The sequence below is a fragment of the Dasypus novemcinctus genome, chromosome 25 (assembly GCF_030445035.2).
Source record: "Dasypus novemcinctus isolate mDasNov1 chromosome 25, mDasNov1.1.hap2, whole genome shotgun sequence".
In the NCBI taxonomy this organism is placed as follows: Eukaryota; Metazoa; Chordata; class Mammalia; order Cingulata; family Dasypodidae; genus Dasypus; species Dasypus novemcinctus.
In genome coordinates this window covers 49,494,415-49,516,070 of record NC_080697.1, presented here as the reverse complement: position 1 = coordinate 49,516,070, position 21,656 = coordinate 49,494,415, and the positions used below count along the sequence as shown (strand labels likewise).

At 40.3% G+C, this 21,656-nt stretch overlaps 1 protein-coding gene across 2 annotated transcripts in view; it reads right to left on the bottom strand.

Moving 5' to 3' along the window:
* MYOM2 (myomesin 2) overlaps positions 1–21,656 on the bottom strand; it is a 116,589-nt gene that overhangs the window by 53,934 nt on the left and 40,999 nt on the right. For both annotated transcript variants that reach the window (XM_058288016.2, XM_023586067.3), the window contains exons 14-19: positions 12,812–12,939; positions 8,864–9,047; positions 6,388–6,562; positions 4,662–4,783; positions 2,908–3,095; positions 847–973 (exon numbers count right to left, since the gene is read on the bottom strand). In XM_058288016.2, the coding sequence (XP_058143999.1) occupies positions 847–973; positions 2,908–3,095; positions 4,662–4,783; positions 6,388–6,562; positions 8,864–9,047; positions 12,812–12,939 (924 nt within the window). The remainder of the gene's footprint in view (positions 1–846; positions 974–2,907; positions 3,096–4,661; positions 4,784–6,387; positions 6,563–8,863; positions 9,048–12,811; positions 12,940–21,656) is intronic.

Here is a 21,656-nt window from a genome sequence, read left to right as displayed (position 1 = left end):
CCCCCTCTTGATATAGATGTGGAGTGGACACAACCATTCCAGGGTCCACAGGATGGAGGAACAGAGTGTGGATTAGAGGGGGCTTACTGATATTCTATTCATGAACTATTGTGATTAGTAATCGAAGAAAATGCGGCATTGGTGTGGAGAAAGTGGCCATGGTGGCTGCTGGGGGTAGGGAGTGGGAGGAAGAGATGTGATGTGGGGGCATTTTGGGGACTTGGAATCGTCCTGGGTGGTGCTGCAGGGACAGTTACCGGAAATTGTATGTCCTCCCATGGCCCACTGGGTGGACTGTGGGAGAGTGTGGGCTATGGTGTGGACCATTGACCATGAGGTGCAGCGGTGCTCAGAGATGTATTCACCAAATGCAATGAATGTCTCATGATGATGGAGGAGATCGTTGTTATGTAATATTGAAAAAATAAAGACAAAAAAAAAAAAAAGAGCACAGAGGGAGAGACCAATTTTCCTGGACCATCAGGAAGAGGTACCATTTTATACAATGTAAAAAGTTAAGAGGGCTTTCCCAGGATAAGAAAGAGGTGAAAGGAACAGCTGAAGTATTTATGAAGCAGTAATTGAGACTCATAATGTACACAAAAATGATTAATTTCTTGTGGAAAGAAACATTTTGTTGGGATGTGAAAGAAATAAAATAAATATGCAACATAAAAGATAAAAATAAAAAAATAAAATAAAATGAGAGAACGCCTGCCAGCTGCTAAGAGGCTAGTTGTGGCTGAGCTAGGGAAATGAGACTAATGCCACAGGAGAGCCACGTCTTTGACCCGTGTGTTAGAAAGGACGTGTGCGCAGTGGGGTGTCCACTGAAGAGCAGCTCACCAGGCTCTGGCATGGTCCAAGCTTCACACCTGAAGTGCTCGCTGGGGTCTGACGGCTGCCCTATCCCAGCCAGGTTGGTTGCAGCAATCTTGAATTCATACAATGAGCCTTCGGTCAAGTCCTCTACCTATTTAGATTTGAAAATTAATACATGAAATAAAGATGAATAACAATCCATTGGGGAAAAGGAGTGTTTATGATTGCTTTATTGAGTGAAATATGAAAGTGAAGGACCTTGTCGGTAATTTTAGACAAATAATTGAAGGACAGTTATGGATATGCCCGTTGGGTTGCAGGCCATACATTAAATCTTAAGTATTTTACTTCATGCATTTCATATAACATGCCTCTGAGAAGAACAGGATGATCTCCTTTTGGCGGAGAAGGAGACTGAGGCTCAGAGAGACAGAATGATTGCCCCAAATCCACACAGAGCACAAGGAGATCAGAGATGTGAGCTGAGCCCCATTCTCAAGCCACCTTCCTGCTCTGAGACGACCACCTACAGCACGTGGCAGGATGGAAAGAAGCCTTGGGCTGGAGACAGACCTGCTTTCCAGGTCTGGGACCGAGTTGTGTGACACTGGAGAAACCTGTCAACCTCTCTCACCACCACCCATACCTAAGGGTGCTTGTTAGATGATAGGGGTTTCTAAGATTGCTAAATTTCTATGGTGAACCGCTATATTTGGGAAGTATGTGGATTCTGTCTGGGTTGTAATTCAAAAAGTGTGGGGACAGGATGCAGCTTGGTGGTTGAGCACCTGCCTCCCACATAGGAGGTCCTGGGATGAATTTCTGGTACTGCCTTAAAGTTAATTAAATAATTAATAATTATTAATTATTTTTTTAGTAAAAGGGAGTTCTTTTGATTAAAACCATTCACTTTGTTTTTGGTTTTGTTTTCAGATACCAGGGGCTGGGGATCGAACCTGGGACCTCATATGTGGGAAGCCGGCACCCAACCACTGAGTTACATCGGCATCCCTGAGTTGGTAAAACCGTTCACTTAGATTTACAGCAGAGTTAGTGGGAACAAAAGTGATTTCTAGACAAACATGGTCTCTGAAAAGAAATCATGAGGTTCCAAAGCAAGGTTTGATGAGCTCAAACTGCTTTATCTTCTGAAAGACAGAATTCTTTATTCTGATTGGAATAGCTAGTATTTAGTAAATGAGTGGATATTTTTCTGAGGAATATGTGACCCAATAAGGAACATTTAGGCACAGTAAATGTTGAACGTGGGCAAAGTATCAATACTGTCACACCAAAATTTAATTTTGAGGCAATACAATTATAATGTAGAGCAGAATGTTCTAGAGACAGAGATTAGATCTTCTAAGACATTTCCCTCCAAGAAGAAATTAAAGCTTTATTTTATATCTTAAGCAAGTCATAGGAGATAGATTGGTCATTCCATTGTGGTAATGATGAGAGCCACCATTTCAAGCACTTGCCACACGCCAGGTATAATACTGAACACTTCTTTCATTTGCTTATATCCAAAAAAATAAAAGCCCTGTGAGATCAATATTACTAGTCACATCATTCAAATGAGGATTCGAAGGCTCAAAGAGATTAACTATAAAGCTCAAGAGCTGCCAAGTGTTAGAGTATGGATTTGAGTCCAAAGTCAAGGTTCTTTCTAATCTCTCCACCTGGGCACAGTGGGTACTTGAGCAAGGGACTTACTCAGAGGCTTGAAGTACAATCATTTCTTAGGAAAATGGTGGCCAACAGCAGAGAGGCATCATCACCCTTTAACAATCACTTGCTCAGTACCTACTCTATCCACCAGGCACTACGCTATTCACTGATGAAAAAAAGACACCAAGACTGAATCTCTGCCAACAAGGAGCTTGTAGCTTAGCAAAACAAGGACACAGTGGTGGAGCCTAAGCGCCCTGGCTGCATTCTCCACAGTTTCCTTAATGAATTGTCAAGCCTGTTCAAGTTCCTTGACTTGACTTCTTCATTTCTTCTCAGGAAAAAAAGAGTGAATGAATGAGTCTACCAAAATGTACAATCACAAGGGGAAGATAAATAAACAAGCAAACAAACCGTGAAGATCCTCTCTTTAACGGGCGAAGAATTGACCTCATGCCAATTTTTATGATGTACTTCGCGCTTATCTATATAATAACCAGCAATTGCTGCACCGCCACTGAATTTCGGCACCTTCCAACCAAGAGTCATAGAATGGCCGTCACAGTTCAGAAGTGTAATTCCATACGGATGGGACGGAACAGCTACAGAGCAAAACAAGCATGAAAGTTACCGCAAATCCTAGCTCAGGATTCTTTATCCTACTACACGGTCAGCTCCAGCATTTCAGAAAGCAAATGAGTCAGCTCGAGAATGACCCTAGATACTCTGGCCGTCTGGTCATTTCTTGCCCTACCTTTTAACAAAAATCTTTTAACTCTACCTTTCAAGAGTAAGTTTTTTAAAAAGTGACACTCGTATATATTTATTTCTAAATACGTCCATTCACTATTTCCATCATTTGAGGGCAATGAATTACTTAAATCTGACTTGGCCATTTGAAACAACAGATCTCCCCCTCTGCACTCTTAGAGAAAACTTTGAGAAAGACATAAAGAATAACAACTACCTCTCCCATGGCCAATGATGGACAATATTATTTGGACTAGTGAGTTTTAGTTTTCACCATATTTATCGAAACTTCACATTAATTTAAATGTGCATGAGTTCATATTTCCCTTTTCTTAAGCACTATAGTGGAAAATGGCAATCTTTTCCAAGCAGGCTGAGAAAACCTGTGCCTTACTTTTTTCCCTCGACTCTAAGTAATTTAGATATGGTCTTCCTCTGCTGCTTGAGATAAATGTGAGCTAGAAATAAGCTATTTTTTATTATACAATAAAAAGTGAAATGATTGGCATTTATTTAGTGGGAATGACTTCAAGAGGTAAGTGGGAAAGTCTCTTCTGAAAAAAATTGAAAGGAGATAAGAAAATTGACCTTAACACAAAAAAATTAATAAATAAATGACTTTTTGTTATTGTGGCCACCTGGGTACTATCAGATTTGGCATTCCTTGACCATTCTGGTAACAATATTATTAAAAGAGAAATCTTAATATCTTAAATGTTCATAAATTTAGTTAGAGACATTAGTATATAAAGAACAAAACCTTTTTCTCAGAAGTGAAAAGACATTACTGTGGTTCAAAATATGTAATGTGTGACATTAGTGTTTCAAAATGTTCCTAAATATGTTTAAGTAGGGCGGTATGTTTATTGCCATATAACCAAAGCAATAATTATTAAACAGAGCTTTATAGATCAACTTTTCTACGGACCATCATTTGAGATTTAGGACCTGAATTGTTCATTTTGATCAAAATGCTAATAAATGTAAAAGATCACAATTTACAAACAAAGCCACAAAGTTATAAAAACAATTGAAATTCTCTGAAAGAATTGATTGAAGTTCCTTCAACTACGAATAGCTAAAAAGTCCACTGACACTGTTCTATTTTGCATCTCTTTTGAAAAAAGAAATCCATACCTAAATACAGGCATTGGCATTCAGAAACAAAGTAACTTCTAATAATAATTTCCTTTTTAAATTTGCATCTTATTAGCATATTATCCTTTCTCCCTCTCACACTGGCATTTCCAAGACAAGTAGCCAACTGACGAGAGGCTTCAAAAGAATTGCACCTTCTCTGTTCAACAATTTACATCCACTTTTTTCCTCTGGTAATACTCCAAATGGCATCATAAATGTTTATTCATGCAGAAATTAAAATGTACTGGAGAACTGAAAATTGGAGCTGAATTACTTACTGAGGGCAGCCTGGACTTTAATGATGTCAGACTCTTGTGAATTTTCACTCGTCCCCACAGCATTAACAGCTTTAACTCGGAAGATATATTGCTCTCCAGTCGTTAGGCCATGCACAACGAACCTGGGAAAAACATGAATGAGAGTCAGGCTTTCCACGTTCCACCTTATTTCCCCACAGCAGAAGCAGAAACCACTTTGAAGACTACATAAAAAGTGTTTTTTGTGGTCTGAAACGAAGTTTACTTTTCAAGTGCCTTGTATGTGTCCACCGAACATCCGTGTTCATTTCCAATTTTAGTTCATTTAAATCGACATTCTAGGGTCAAAACGTAAGATAAGAGCACCTAATTATACTAATAGCTGAAGCTACTGGCCCTCAACTCCTTGATGTGAATTGCTGGGGGCTTGGGCACAGGAAGCACATCCGTCAGTCCTAAGCGACCTTGTCAATGTTACTTACCCTGTGACTCTCCCTTTATTTCCACATTTTGTCGGTCCATTATAAAAAAGTATTCAATGCCTTACCTAAAAAAAAAACCACTCGTATATAAAACTTAATGGGACGTAGTTATAATGTAGTGGCTAAAGGCTAAGACTTTGAAGGCAGATAGACTCAGCTTGAAAGCTGGCTTTGCTACTTGCAAATTTTATGTCCTTAATTAAGTTCCTAAACCTCTGCAAGACTTATTTTTTCCCCGTCAGTAAAATGTGGAGAATAATACCTTCCTCACAGCACTGTCGTAAGGGTAAATGTAAAGTACTTGGCACAGTGGTCTTGCGCATGGTAAGTGCTCAGTAAATGTAAGCAATTATGATTTATCTTATTCATTCAGCAAACATTTATTAACCATTTACAAATCCCTGTGCTGGAAAAAAAAATTTTTTTTTTATTCTGATAGATCCTTCTACATTTCCTGGCTATAGTTTTGGGAGTAAAATCTGTTATTCTCCTCCATTACATCTTCTTTTCTAGCCACAGCCTTTCCAATTTATTTAAAAAGATTTAAAGAGGAAAAAAAAATGGCTGAGCCATAATTGATAATCTATCCACAAACAGCATTCTGACAGCTGCCTATATTTGCCTTAAAAGCATATCATGGGAAAAGCTAATAATCTCAGACAAGCCGTGCACACTCAGTGTGGAACTGGAGTGAGTCAGTTCCAAAAGGAGAGATGCTTGCTTTCCACTGCAAAGGAAGCTAACATCTTTCTTCCAACTGCCCCCTCCCAGAGAGAAACCTGGCCTCACTGTTGTTGTTTTTCTCAATTGAGGGCTAATGTAAAAGACTGCTGGTTATTTGAACAAAGCAATTTTAAAAGTCTGAGACATCAGTAAGGAAAAATAAAACTACTTTCACACTCCAGTCGCTATTTTAACTCTCTTATTCAAAGATAAATCTCAAATGCTAACTACATCAGGAAAACGAAGGTTCTGGAAAGGTTCTCTTGTAAATAGACAAATCATTTCAACCAAGTATTTAACAACTGGGTCATCAAAAGTTGGCCAATTTAAGTGGTCAAAACTTTAAAATGATACATTCCCCATGAGTGAATAAGAAAATAGATTCATAAAGAAAGTCTACAGGTCTTTTTCCAGCATAGTCTGTAAGGAGGACCATGTAGTTCATATTTGATTGCACTTCTTGCTAAAGAAGAGAAGTATTGCATTTTAATACGATTTCAAGGCCACGGGGAGGTGAGGAGGAGTCACGGCGAAGTGGCCACCTGTTGTAATCCACGGGTTTGTGGTTGCACGGTTCCCAGTGGTTGGTTCCCGCCACACAGCAGTCCACGTAGTAGCCCAGTAGGTCCTCTTCATGTTTCGGCTTGTCCCACTGAACCACAACGGATGTCTTTGTGTTTCTTGAAGCAAGTACCCGGCCAGGAGCAGAAGGAACAACTTGCAGAGAAGACAAAATGATTTCTTAGACTTAACATGTAATATATTCAAGAAAAGAAGTGCGTGATTTTTTATATCTCATAGTAGACTAATTCATGACTATGCAAACTCCCTATGCAAGTGAACATATGTCCTAACAGGTTCAAGTCCCAGCCCCCGGTCCCTTGGATGTGAAGTCACTAGTAAATAGGATCTTTGAATGGGTTATTAGTTAAGGTGAGGCCAAAGTGAATCAGGGTGGGCCTGAGTCCAGTGCCACTGGAGTCCTTGGAGCAGAAAAGTCCCTCGACACAGTAGGAGTAAGAGGCAGAAGGAGACAGAAGGCCAAGTGATGGGGGCAGAGCGGGAGTTAAGGCGTGCCAGCAAGCCACCACCCCAGCTCCCAGCTTCAGAGGAAGCTCGGCCCTGCCATTTCCCTGATTTTGAACCTCCAGCCTCAAAACTGTGAGACAAATGCCTGTTGTTCAAGTCAACCAGTCTGCAGTATTTGTAATCGCAATCCTGGCAAAGCAAGACATCAGTCTGTACTCAGTTCATGGTATCAGAGGAAGGTATGTCAGAGGTCTTTAAGTCCATTATTCTACAGGGAGTGCAACCCAGGTATGTGGCTTTAAATGAAACTTTGATGAGAGAAAAAGGAATAGGGAAGCAAATGATGGACTCACAACCAGAGGGGAAAAAATAGGAGTTTCTAGACTCTTATCTCTTCCTCTCTTTCCACTTCCTGTTCATGAAAGAAAGAATTACTGTCATGAAATCACCCGTCCCTCTACCAAAGTCAGTTTTAAAAGATCACCTGTTGGGAAACAGACTTGGCCCAGTGGTTAGGGCGTCCGCCTACCACATGGGAGGTCCGCGGTTCAAACCCCAGGCCTCCTTGACCCGTGTGCAGCTGGCCCATGCACAGTGCTGATGCGCGCAAGGAGTGCCCTGCCATGCAGGGGTGTCCCCTGCATAGGAGAGCCCCACATGCCCCCATGTGCAAGGAGTGTGCCCCATAAGGAAAGCCGCCCAGCATGAAAGAAAGTGCAGCCTGCCTAAGAATGGCACCGCACACATGGAGAGCTGACGCAACAAAAAGAAACAGATTCCCGTGCCGTTGACAACAACAGAAGCGGACAAAGAAGAACATGCAGCAAATAGACACAGAGAACAGACAACCGGGGTGGGAGGGTGGGGGTGAATTGGAGAAAAATAAACAAATCTTTAAAAATAAAATAAAAGGAGTAAAAATAAATATCAATTATTAAAAAAAAAAAAAAAAAGATCACCTGTTGACATCCATGCTTTTACCTAACTGGGTCATAGCTATTTTAGGAATATATCAATTTTAAGAATGTGAAACACATTTCTGTGAGATTCCTCGAAATGAGTAAAAGGATTCAAAACTGAATCAGTTTCTCACCCAGTGCCCCAAGCCCAGTGGGGGCTTCCAAGGGCAACAGGTGAGCAGGGGTCACAGACGCCTTCGCCCTTGGCGCGGCCGGAGCTCTGGGCGCTGACTCCTGCCCACAGGCTGCCCCATCCACAAGCCCCAGCGTCCCGGGCAATTACCGTCAATTTCTACATGTGCCATAAAGTGAAAAAGGCTGGGACGCTGACTGAAAGACAGCAAGGGCTTGCCAAGCCTGTGGTCCCACAGCCTTGCAGTGCTTAGCTTGACACAGGCTCCCACTGCAAGGAACTGTGGGTGAGGAAGCGTGACGCCTAGGCTGAAATCAGACTGACACCCGGCGACGGCTGGAGCAGCTGGATGACTCGATTCCCGTGTCGGGTCTGTTCTTTTGTTTTTCTGGATATCTGTCCTTCTCAGAAAAATGTGGCATAAAGGGGGAAGTAAATTAGGCATCTACTTACTCAAAATTAGAAGGCCTGATAACTAAAATGTCTTTAACACAATGGCTTGGAAGGATGCAAAGCCTCTTTTTAATGGCTACAACTCTGGAGCGGCTATCAATCCAGAATCTCTAGAATTTGTATTTTACCTCTTCAGAGAGAGGTCTTCGAACCATAAGGGCAATGAACGGGTGAATTTAGAGTGGGGATTTTTGAAAAGTGACCACTGACTAAAAATATTATTAATTCATTGATTGGCTTCATAAGAAGATAGAATGTTGGAGAAATGTTGAGAATCAATTAAAATATGCCAGAGAACTCTTAATCTCTTGCAAAATGAAATTTAGAGCCACTTAAAGTTTAGCTCATGTGCAATATGTCTTTATTAATGCTTTTTCGTGTTTGTCCAAAGCCGTTTTATTTTGAAGCCTGTCATAGATCTTGGTATTCTCTGCAATAACTTACCAATTGTGTCCTGTGCCTGAATGGGAGCAGTTATTTCTGACGGGTCACTCAGGCCATGCTTATTCGCCGACAAGACCCGAAACACATATGACTTCCCCTCAGCGAGATCAAACACGGCGTATCGGGGAGACCTCACCGCCATCTGGGCATTGACGCGCTGCCACGTCCCACTGCCAACTATGGACTGAGAAGAGAAACAGGAATTATGCAAAATAGGAATTACTCAAGGAGCTCATCATTAGCATATGGGCCACCAGAAAACGGAAGAAGGGGAGGGATGGAAAACTGGGGGTCGATCTGTGCAGAATGGGTGAAAAGGTTGTTTGTAAGTCTTTGGAAATGACTAGAAATGGTGAAAGCACAGCATGGTATCTGTAACTAGTAGAGCTATTATATGAGTATGACAATGGTTGAAAGGGAAAGTCTAAGGTCGTGTATATCACTAGAAGGAAAGCCAAAGAATGTAGCACGGGACTGAATACCAGAGAGAAACCTCACACAAAACACGAATATGGGTGATATTGCACATATAAACTGTATTTACAAAACATAAGTACAAATGTATTAATATGAGAGAGAAGGAAACAGAATAGCAGCTACGTACGGCAGGGGAAGCATAGAGAGATTGAGAAGTGACGAGTTTTGTTTGTTTTTTATTTATTATTGGAATAATGAAAATTCTCTAAAAATGGTGGAAGTGATGAATGCACAATCTGATTATACTGAATACAATGGATTGTAAACTTTGGATGGATTTATGTTTTATTAATATATATGAATAAAATTGATTGCTTAAAAAAACTAGAGTTCCCTAAAAGATGTCAAAGGGAATATTCCATTCTAGCAAATGAAGTTATATTGTAGGTATGTCCATATCATCCTGCATATAATGGGCAATCAATAAAAGTTTTATTGAATACAGAGAATTCAATGTGGAGAAGTAGGTAAAAGATTATCCAAAATTAAAAATGTTTGCTAATACAAAGTTTTATTCTAAAGGGAATAAAATATAGAAAATGTAAGGGAATTGATACATAGGTTGTACTTCTAACAAAATGGAGTGTACTGTACATAAAGACAATATTAGGAGTATATTTGTAAAATTACATCATAACTAAACTGTTGATATATCACTTTAGAATGTTACTATATTGCAGCTATTTATAATAGTGGAAAATTATTACAATCTACATATCTAGCAATAAAGATATAAAAATACGATATATTCATATATTAAAATAACTGGTAGCTTTCAAATTGTTATATAAAGATCTTTAATCTGATTAAAGGAATTATGCTATTTTATATTTATTTTGTCAAGTGTAATACAGGATACAAATTGTATATATAATATAAAACCAAGTACATTTTAAAAATCTATACAGAAAAAGACTATAAAGACATATCATGTGTTAATAAAAGTTATTTGATGTGCTGGAATTTTGATATTTTAATTTAATTCTTTAGAACATCTCTGTCTTTTCCAAATTTTCTAAACTGTGTGTTTTATTTTTGCCATTGGTAATTACTTTAAAAGCCTTGATTACGTATTTCTATTTAATTTTCTTCCCTGTAGAGATAAAATCCACCTTGAAAGTAATTCAGAGTAGTAAGAGTTGTATACATTGGCCCTATTTAAAAATTGCTAAAAAAAACTGTGAAAACCATTTCAAAGAGCAGCTCAGCTTCGATTTTAAAGGAGAAGTTTTCTCTCATCTCTCACACAAGGCAGTCACGGTAGTTTCCATGTCAGTGCCCTATGTCCCTACTCGTTGTTCAGGACCACGTTTGTGTTCTCAGCTGGACAATGGAAACCTGGGAGGTGATAGTAAGAGGGGAGGAAAAACAAGGGAAAATAGCATGAAAGCCTCAGCTGGGATCAGTCAGAGGAAAGAACCCCCTGTGAGAGGAGGGAAGAGGAACTCAAGGCACTTAATACCACTCCTCTAGGAGCCACAGAAGAGCGAGGGAGCCAAAAGGGTGCCCCACCTGTCCATCCTTTAAGTAGGGACTGGAGGAAAGCGGGTAGCTCTGTGTCCTTTCAGCGGGAGCAACTCGGGCTATTGCGTATGCTTGGGGCACATGAGTACGAACAAATCACCGCTGTCTTAATTCCAAGCAAAAAACTAAGTAGATGTGATCCACTGTAGACTGCTGAACTCACAAGCCTCAAAATACAAGGAACTAGGCAACGTGCCAAAAGCGAGTCTGCTCAGAAGAAAGAGCATTTCAGCTATCATTAAATTTGTAATTATCAAACACGGCTAGTTCATAGGGGAATCCATGCTCATTTCTCACTATATGCTAAATATTTTTACTCGGAAATCCGCAGTTATTGTTAATTATATGCTAAAATGTGATGTAATGGATTGATTAGAATCAGTTGTGTTAATTACCCAGGTGCACTTCACATAATTGCAGGTCTGATCTTAACATAACAAGAAAATATAGACAGAAGAAAAAAATGAGGTACAAATATTCTTGTGGTTCTTTTTAGCCTGGTGCACCTAAGTGCACCAAGAAGTAATGTTACGTAGACGGAGCCTGCCCTGCCCACGTTAGCTAACTGTCCCCTCCACTTCTCTGCTTCCGCGTGGCGGGGCTCCAGCAAGCCGGGACCTCAGGCTACCCCACTTCCTGGGGTGCTCGCACAGGATCTCTGGCCCTCAGAAGCTTCCTCTTCTTCAAAATCTATGTCCTGCAGCCCATCCGAGAGCTGCTCCTTCACGATGGGCAGCAGGTAGTTAAAAAATGAATTGCTGTGAACCTGCGAACTCAATGATGTTGTTCTCTTTTTTTTCTTTTTGCTAATCCCTGATATTTCTGGCATTGGTTGTGGATGAGTAGGACAATAGCTCCAAAGAGAGTCCCTCTCACCTTCAGGTAGTGCCACATGTGGGGCTGACCACTGGGATTTCTCATAAAGTAAATGACTGTATTTTACCACCCGCAGGTGATGTTAACACTTTACCCTGGAATATGTCCAACTACCACCCTATAGGTAATTAACTGTTGAGCATAACTAGTGGAGATGAGAGGCCATGATACATTTTGTAGTCAGAAATATTTTTTCATTTCCATTTCTACTTCTGTGATGCTTCATGTAATTGCACTGTGCTATATTCTTGTAGTATATATTTTATATATTGTATATTATATTCTAAAATATGTTCATTATGTACATTGCATTATACGTATTACATTATAATATAAATTTGGTATCACGAAACCATAGTTACAGGACTGGTAACCTAGAAGTTTTTTAAACTATCGTCCACAACGCAAAAGTGAGTAGTGAGTCATGAAATCAAATTAGATGGGCCCAACATTTTTTAATGAAATAGGACAAATTAAAGAAAGAGAGACAGCATCACATGCAAGCAGTAAGGATGTAGTTTTTTTGAATTTTCTTCAGTTGTGTGTGTGTGTGTGTGTGTGTGTGTGTGTGTGTACAGGGCTGCAATGTACAGTATATTTCTTTATATGCCACCGAGTCAAAAAAGTAATCAAGCCAATGATCTGTGATTCTAACCCTTCCCCATCTGAAGTGTGAATTCCCTCTACAAGATCGCCACCAAGCGGTCAAAGGGCTTATGAACCAGCGCTGCAAGCAACAGCTGTCTTCCTCCTCCCAGCTTCTCCCGGAAACCTCAGAGCTCAATTGCCTAGAATGTTTTAGCAGGTCGAAAACTCTTAAATCCAGCAAGTTCAATGCCTTAACTGTACAGTGACATGTGAGTGGCAGCAAAGCCAAATCTAGGACACAATTATCCTAATGTCAATCCCCCTTCTAGAACTCTTTTCACCAGTCCAGCCCACCAGTTTGAGCTTCGTAGCTCAAGTAATGATGACATGCTTGTAATGACTGATTTGATAGTGACACCTTAAATAAAATAATGTAGGATCATGCGGAGGTTTGATTTTTCAGGAAATGCGACTGCACAGTACCTTCTCAATGAAATACACTAATGGCTCCTTGCCGCGGGGAACAGGTGGGTCCCAGCTGAGGACGACATATGTTCTGCTGATTTCTGAAGCATGGACGTTGGTGGGAGGTCCTGGGATCTGAACATCACCTGGAGGGATAATAAACCGAGTGAGCGCGAAACAGGAGATTAACACTGGGCGGCCCGTTCACTGCAGCCATCTTCGTGAGCCCTGTCCTTCCGTACATTGCTGGGTGCTAAAGAATTGCTATATCCGCTGATACTTGCTTCATTTCTATTTTAGGAATGTACACAAACCAACAATTATTTCAGAGTCAAAGTAAAATGTACTGTAAAGATCATCCAATTGTGGTTGTTTCTAATATAAACCAGTTCATTTTTTAAAAACTGTCCAGAGTCCAAAAGTCTTCCAAAGTTTCAACTGGGAGCAGGCAGAGGATTCACTCAGAAGCTATACGGCACTGAACCAGAAATGGAGCTTGCCTGTCCTGGGAATATGTGCAGAGAAATTATTAACAATCTGTGTTCCATAGTATGGAAAATGCAGGATATAACTGTACTGTCTCTAATGATCCTCTCTTATTTGCCTCATACTGTATGCCTGCAAAGCATTTCAATATACATCTACTTCTAAAGCACCCTATTTTTTCCTCCCTTGTCGAGCTGTAATACATTCCTGAATACTATAATCTATGCTTGCTTATTTGAAAATTCTGGAATGGTATTGATAAACTTTTGTAGATCATGATAACATTTGCATTCAGATATCCCAGCATTTATCTTCTGACATATACACCTTGTGTTTAGATCACTTGAGGTGTCAAGGGGAAGTTTGGATTTTCATAAGAGGTAGAGTTTTTTCAGACCCACAATCCCGGTAACTGTAATACAAAATAGTATGTGCTCCAGATTAGATTAGCACATGATTAAAATGGTTTGTGACTTCCCCAGGACATCTTTGAGCACGTCTCAATATCCAATTGCTCCCTCGGGACACTGCTGCATAAGAGGAATTGAGCAGCCACATGGAAACAGCCCCAAAGTGAATTGAGTTTCATTTCATAAGCGTCCGATTACAGAGTACATCCAACCTGAGAGACAACACGGGCACATAAACTCTGACATGGCCTTATCTAGGATCATTTCTGCCAAGTGGGTTGAATTTCAAACAAGGAGTCAGAGTGTCTCCAGGAAGCGCTGGAAGAGTGATAGGGCAGAGCAGGGGGGCGGCAGCCCCACTCAACTAGCCTGTTTTCAATCCCCTTACTGGGTCCACAGTTAGAGAGATCCAGAGGGAAGCATGCTAAAGAGAGAAGATGTAGGAAATTTATCTTAGGACACTCTGCTAAACTTCCAAAACTGAATCATGGTTTATTTCAGATGTATTAAACTAAACAGGAAGCGAACGAAGAGAACAGAAGGAAGCAAGGCAAATAATACAAGCAGTGTGAAAGTGTGAATACTTAAAAGCAGAATTGTCTTTCACACACTTTCAGATCTGAAATGTCTTGCTGTTTTTAGACCTGGAACTGGCTGTTAGGCATAAAGAAAATGAAATGAGACATTTTATAAGGTGCCAAGGCAAGAATAATCCAGGTTTTCTTTCAGGGAATCCCCAATCAGGGTAAGATTCATGAGGTATGAAGTCCTCTCCATCACCTTGGGTGATTCAAAGTGTGTGCCTTGCAGATTTGTGGATGACCCCGATCGTGGGCAGAAGAGCTAGTACAGAAAGAATCAGATTCCAATGGCCTCAGTGCCCTGTCATGATCAAGAAGGCAGAGGGAGATGCATCAAGGCTCCATCACCCCCAGTGAAGATTTGAAAGACCAGCAAGACCTAGAGGGTGAGTACCCAATAAAATAAACATCCACTTAGAAGCAGGAGGTTCTCCTGGCACCCCTCTGACCCCTCTATCACCCCGCACTGGATCAGCATGGCACTGGCCCAAACTCTCAGTTTGGATCCCCAGTCCTGGTTCCAGGAGAGCAAGGTCACCCTTGTACAATAGTGGGAGCACATATATCAAGTCCAATCTGTCTCCCGTGGCCTCAGGCACTTAACAGCCCAGAATTTGCCCTGCAAGCAGAAGACAGCTCTCAGAACGCTCCTACAGAACACTGTGGGACAGCAGTCCTGGGGCAAGGGAGTGCTGGTGGAAGGGCATAATGTTCAGTGCCCAGGACCATGAAGAAACTTTCCCAGGGAAGAGGGGACATTCAGAATGATGTAAAAAGGGGGATTCCTAGGGCCACACAAGCATGTCCAAGACAAGATGTGTGCACAGAAAGGATCGGGGAGGCCCCTGTATTTGACCAGGAGCTAGTGTCCAATCTCATTGTAGGGATAAGATCTGAAAGAGAGCTCTTGCACAGATCAATCTGCGAAGACTGGGAAGGTGGTTTTTCTTTTTCCTTTTTTTTTTTTTTTTTTTTTTCTTTTTGGTTGTTTTTGTTGTTAGCACCTGGCATCCAAAGAAAGCTCTGTCAGATACTAGCTAGGTACAAGCTTAAGGAAGAGACACCTTAGAGTCTTAAGTTCCAGGGATAATATATTAATATATCACTAAGAGATTTTTTAAATGGTTCACAAAAATGCTTAAAGAGCTAAAGTAAAACACAGGACAAAGAACTAAAGGAAAATCAGGAAAATGATAGATGAAAACAAAGAGATTATAAATAGAGGGATAGAAGTTGTGAAAAGGAACCAAAGAGAGGTGAAGACCACAGTAACAGAAATTTAAAATTCCTTAGGAGGGTTCAACAGCAGATTGGAGCTTATAGAAGAAGGAATCAGTGAACTTGAAGATAAGACAACTGAAATCATTCTACCTGAGGAGCAGAAAGAAGAAAAGTGAAGAAAGCCTGAGGAATCAGTGAAACAACACCAACTTTACCAATATATGCATTGTGAGGGTCCCAGAAGAAAAAGAAAGGAGAAAGGGGCAGAAAGAATAAAGAAGTAATGGCTGAAAACTTCCCAAATTTAACAAAAAAACATGAATATATAAATCCAAGACACTCAATGAACTCCAAACAGGATAAACCGAAATAAATCCATGCCACTGCATATTAGAATCAAACTGTCCAATGCCAAAGATAAGTAGGGAATTATGAAAGCCTTAAGAAAGAAACAACATATCACATCCAGGGAATCCTCAATAAGATTTCTTATTGGAAACCACAGAGGCAAGAAGGCAGTGGGATGACATATTTGAAGTGCTGAAAACAAAAAAATGTTAACCAAATTTCCATACCCAGCAAAATCCTTTTTAAAATGATGGAGAGATTAAGACCTTCACAGATAAACAGAAGCTGAGGGAGTGTGCTACCACTAGACCTGCCCTACAAGAAATGTCACAGAGAGCTCTGCAAGAAAGGACAATGGACAATATATTGATGCCGAATAAAGAAATAAAGATCCCCAGGGAGGGTAACGACATGAGCAAATATAAATGCCAGTACTATGATATTTTGGATTTGTAACTCTACTTTTTACTTCTTCTGAGATCTAAAATGCAAATCCATAAAATGTAATGACAAGTCAGTGTCTTTGGACTCATGATCTATAAACCTGTAATTTAGGACAAGAATGTGGGGGGATGGAGGGATATAGGAACATAGTTTGTGTATACTGTTAAGGTTAATTTGGCATAAAAGCAAATGAGATTACTATAGATTTAGAATGCTGAATTTAAGTCCCACAGAAAAGCAAACAGTGAATGGACACAGACAGCAGACAACTGAGGGGCCGGGGGAGAAGGGAGAGAAATAAATAAAAAATAAATCTTTAAAAAAAAATTTAAGTCCCATAATAACTACATAGAAAAATATCAGAGAATATGCAAGGTACAGAGGCAGAAATTAGAGTACAGATTACCAGGGTTGGGGGTCAGGGAGAATGAGAAGTTAGTGCTTAAGGGGTGTAGGGATTCTATTTGGGGAAATGGAAAAATTTTAGTACTGAATGTTGGCGAGGTTACCACAACATTGTGAATGCGGTTAATTCCATTGAATGGTGTGCTTGGGAGTGGTTGATATCAGAAAGTTTATGTCACATGTATGTACCCATAATTTAAAAAAGAGAAAGAGCAACTAAAGACACAATCACATTTAAATGCAATATATAATCCTGGGTGGGATCTAGTCAGAAGGAGAAAAGACTCAAAGGGACGTTATTGGGACATATGAAAAATTTGGAATAATCTAAAGCATTTTTGAAAATAAAGTGAAAAAGAAAGGACAACAGGCAATATATTGACGCTGAATAGAAAAATAAAGATCTCCAGTGAGGGTAAATCACAAGAGGGAACATACATTGTCAATAGACTTAAAAGATAACAGATCTTATGGTTATAAAAGTCACAAAGCAAAAAACAAAAATATTTGGCTTTGCTTTTGGGGGAAGCTTTTGTATTTCAGAAGGGTTACAACTATGGCAGGGGAGGATCAGCGGTGCAGGATATCAGTGGTGGGGGGATGTGTGGGGAGGGGTGCACCTAGGGCATGCCTCTATGGGATACAAATGTGTTCATGTGGTCATGGGGTGTTGTCATGGTGGGTGGAGATCCACACAATAAGCAATGGAATGTTGAATTATATCCTGGGGAGTCCTGCTACGTTCTCCAACAGAATGGCAAGAATATCCAGAGTACACGGGCAGTGCCTCGCAAAGGAGGACAGACCAATACAACAGGCCCTTGATATTAATGCCCCGCCCCCAGGTGGCTCCTTCATCTGTCTGCTCATTGTCTGCTTGGTGTGCCTTCTACTTGTGTCTGCTTGTTGTCTCTGCTCATTGTCTCTGTTTATTGTAACCTCTTGTTCTCTGATCATTGTGTCCACTCATTGCCTGTTCATCATCTTTTAGGAGGCACCAGGAACTGAACCTGGGACCTCCCATGTGGGAGGCAGGTACCCAACCCCTTGAACCCACATTTGCTCCCTGTACATTGTGTCTGCTTTTTCATCAGTTCATTGCATCAGTTCATTGTATCTGCTCATCTTCTTTAGGAAACACCAGGAACTGAACCTGGGACCTCCCATGTGGGAGGCAGGTACCCAACCCCTTGAACCCACATTTGCTACCTGTTCATTGTGTCTGCTTTTTCATCAGCTCATTGCATCAGTTCATTGTAGCTGCTCATCTTCTTTAGGAAGCACCAGGAACTGAACCTGGGACCTCTCAAGTGGGAGGCAGGCACCCAACTGCTTGAGCCATATCCATTCCCCCTGGCCCTTGATATTGATGCTTGTACTTAGGAACATTGTTCTGGTGAAATTGAAACTGAGCTTAGTAATATATATTGCCTAAGAGTTACCTCCTGAAAGACTTCTTGTTGCTCAAACGTGGCCTCTCTCTGAGCGAATCTCATTATATAAACTCACTGCCTTCCCAGCACATGGGACATGACTCCCGGGTATGGGTCTTCTTGGCACGAGGGATTATTACCAAGCACCAGCTAGCAATGCATCTGGAAAAAGACCTTGACCAAGAGGGGAAAATGTTAAATACAAATGGGTTTTTATGGCTAAGAGATTTCAAAGGGAGTCAGGCAGTCATTCCAGAGGTTATGCTTATGCACGTCTCAGGAGGATCTCTCTGATTGCCACAGTAAACAGTGCCTCACGCAGGGCTGCTTCTGAGGACTCGAGAGACATCTAGACTCTACAGGCAGGGCAGACAACCCCAGGAAACCGGCACCCCACTGGTGGGCCTAGCCTTGGAATATATGTTAACCTGTTTCCCCACTGTATCAGAGTTAAACTATACATGGTTCTCCTGCCCATTTCATTTGAAGCTATAATAAGCACAATGCCTATTAAATGTAAGACCCAGAGACTTAAATGTTCCAGCTCTTCATATGCTGGCTGAATCGCAGCAGAGTTGCAGACCACACCTACTCTCCAGTTCATTGGAGTCGCCCAGGACAACTAACAAAGGATGATAATGGACAATGCCCATCCCAAAAACCAGAGTATCTACAATTCCAAGCAAGACAGTTCCATCCATGTGCCCCATGGGAGCTAAGTCCCCTCTCAATCAGAAGTAGAGCAGGCATCACCATTCCAAAATCCTCAAGATTGAGGAATGAACAAACAAAGGAGAAATGCAACCATGGACCAAAGAAGACTTAACTATTCTAGTAATGGAAGAACTTGTAACATTGATATAAAGACAGAGGTCACCGGAGTTTCTGAGGGGTGGGAGAGGAAAGAATAGGTGCATCATGGGGCACTTTTGCAGCACTGGAATTGTGCTGCTCTATATTGCAATGACAGATACGGGTCATTACACATTTTGTCAAAACCTGTAAAACGGTGCATGCAAAGCATAAACCATAATGTAAACTACAGACCACGTCTAGTAGCAATGCTTCAATATGTGTTCATCAATTGTAACAAATGTACCACACTAATGAAAGATGTGGTTAATTGGGGAAAGTTTGGAAGGGGTAGGGGGATGGGATATATGGGAATCCCCTAGATTTTTAATGTAACATGTATGTAATCTAAAGTTTCTTTTTAAAAAGGTGGAAAAAGCACACAATGACATTTAAATGCAATGCATAATCTTGGATGGGATCTAGCCAGGAAGGATAAAAGGCTCAAAGGGACATTATTGGGACATATGAAAAATTTGGAACATAGATTGCATACTTTATATCAATGTTAAATTTCTTAAACTTGACAACTGTTCATAAGGTGGTTACATAAGTGAATATCCTTGTTCTTAGGAAACGCACATGGCTGTGTTGAATGTTCAAGGAGCACTATGTATACAACCTCCACCGAAATGTTCAGAAAATGGATAGGTGTGGGAAAATGTTAAGATTGGTGAATCTTCGTATCAGAGGAGAGAGGGGTATGCTGGAGTTCTCTGTATAGGGTTTGTAATATTTTTGTAACTGTCCTGTAACTTTTAAAATATTTCAAAATAGCACGTTTTTTAAAAAATGGCCCCAGTGAGCCAAGGAGAAGGTCAAGAAAATGAAATGATATTCATTAAAAGGCATTTTTGACATGCTTATGGGTGAGAGGAGAGCTCTTAGAGAGGAAAATCAAATGAGAATGAACGAAATGAGACAAAAAGGGCCAAAGGCTTCCACCCCACGGTACTTTCCACTGAGGGACCCTGCGCAGCCCGTTGGGGACACAGTCTTTGCTTCGGTATCACAAGGCTTCTGTGCAGCCCCGTTCCAGTGTGTCGTATGAATACTGCATGAAAATGGTGATACACATACACACCCATATTTACGCCTATACATATAAAGTGTTAAATTATTTTCAAATGCTTTCATATTCATTATCTTATTTAGTTCTTGCAACATAAGGAAGATAGTATTTTTCTCCTCCAATTCAATACCACAGAAATGACGCTCAAGAGAAATGTAGTCATTTCCCTAAGATCACACAGCTATTAAGTGGTGGGATTAGGTCAAGCTTAGACCTTCTGATTTCAAACCCTGGCTTTTGTTCTACCAACCCAAGGAAATCCCAGCTTCTACAACCTTCCCAAGAGATATTTTCTCTAAGTTAATAAAACATGAAGTTTATTTGGAATTTGTAGAACCCCTAAGATGACAGAATTCAAGAGGATACACAACTATCAATAGGTACTGCCAGATTCTGAGCAAATATTAATTAAACATGTAAGTTACAAATGACCTTGTCCAAGATGGGGTTTGAATTTTTGGATACAGGACTAAGTAGCACAAAAACAATTATTATTTTGCAATTTTATTTTGCAAGAGTCTATTCTGGCCCTTCCAAAAATAGAGTACTAATTTATTTTTCAATGGAGCAACTCAGGGAAGATTGGAAAATGATGATGTTAGGAGAAAAGCATTGATAATAATTAAAATGTTTGAAAGAAGACACCAAGATTTAAGTCATCAGAAAAACTTAGCCAAAAGACTAATATAGCAGAAGAATCATTGTTAGCCAACAAAAGTAATCAAACTCTGTTTCATTAAAGCAAATGATATTTACCAGCTCTCTTCTAGTTTAAACTACATTAACAGAGAAAAATAAGCTTCGATGAGGAGAAGAGATCAAGGAAACAAAGGCAAGAATTGCCTCACTGCAAAATTTCGAACGCAGAAACACTTGGCTGAAAAAACATTATGGAATCTCTTTAGCTCTCTAAAGATTTTTTTAAGTTAGAAAAGTTATTCTTTGCTTAAAATTACTGAGATGAACAGACGAACTTCCAAATCCCTTTCTCAACGTATCTGAATTTGTATTCCATTGCTGGTTTGTTTTAGGCCGTGGAAATTTTTCATTAGCTGCCATGTGAAGCCTCACACCAGAGAATCCCATGTGGCTGACCTCCAGGCACTCTCAGTGTCCCGAGTCAAATAATTTTCCATCTAAGTGCCCTACCCTCTGCCCTCTGGGACCAGCTACATAAACAGAGTCTCAAAACTGATTCCCAGAGTATAAATGAAAAACTGCCATGTTCAAGAATGCATCCAACAAAATAAAGGCATAGACCCAAGGAACCAAAAAATCAGTCTCCTTAGAAGAGAGGACACATGAGAATAAACATGAAAAATATTACGCATAACTTTATATTCCAGTTGGAAATAAGAACTCTTGCATCTGTTCTACCTAAAATGAAACCTTACTTTCATTTGACAATTGAAAAGCCAAGTCTGAAATGTACTGGTTACTCACTCTGTATTTAAAACATAGCTAGCTATTTTATATCCCCATACATCTATTTCTATAAATAAACAGCTCGGCTCCCCTGCAAAAGCATAGTTACTGCCTTTGAAAGATTTCTTAGACTATATTATTTTATATCCTGAGTGCTTTTCACAATGACCTTTACATGACGCAAAT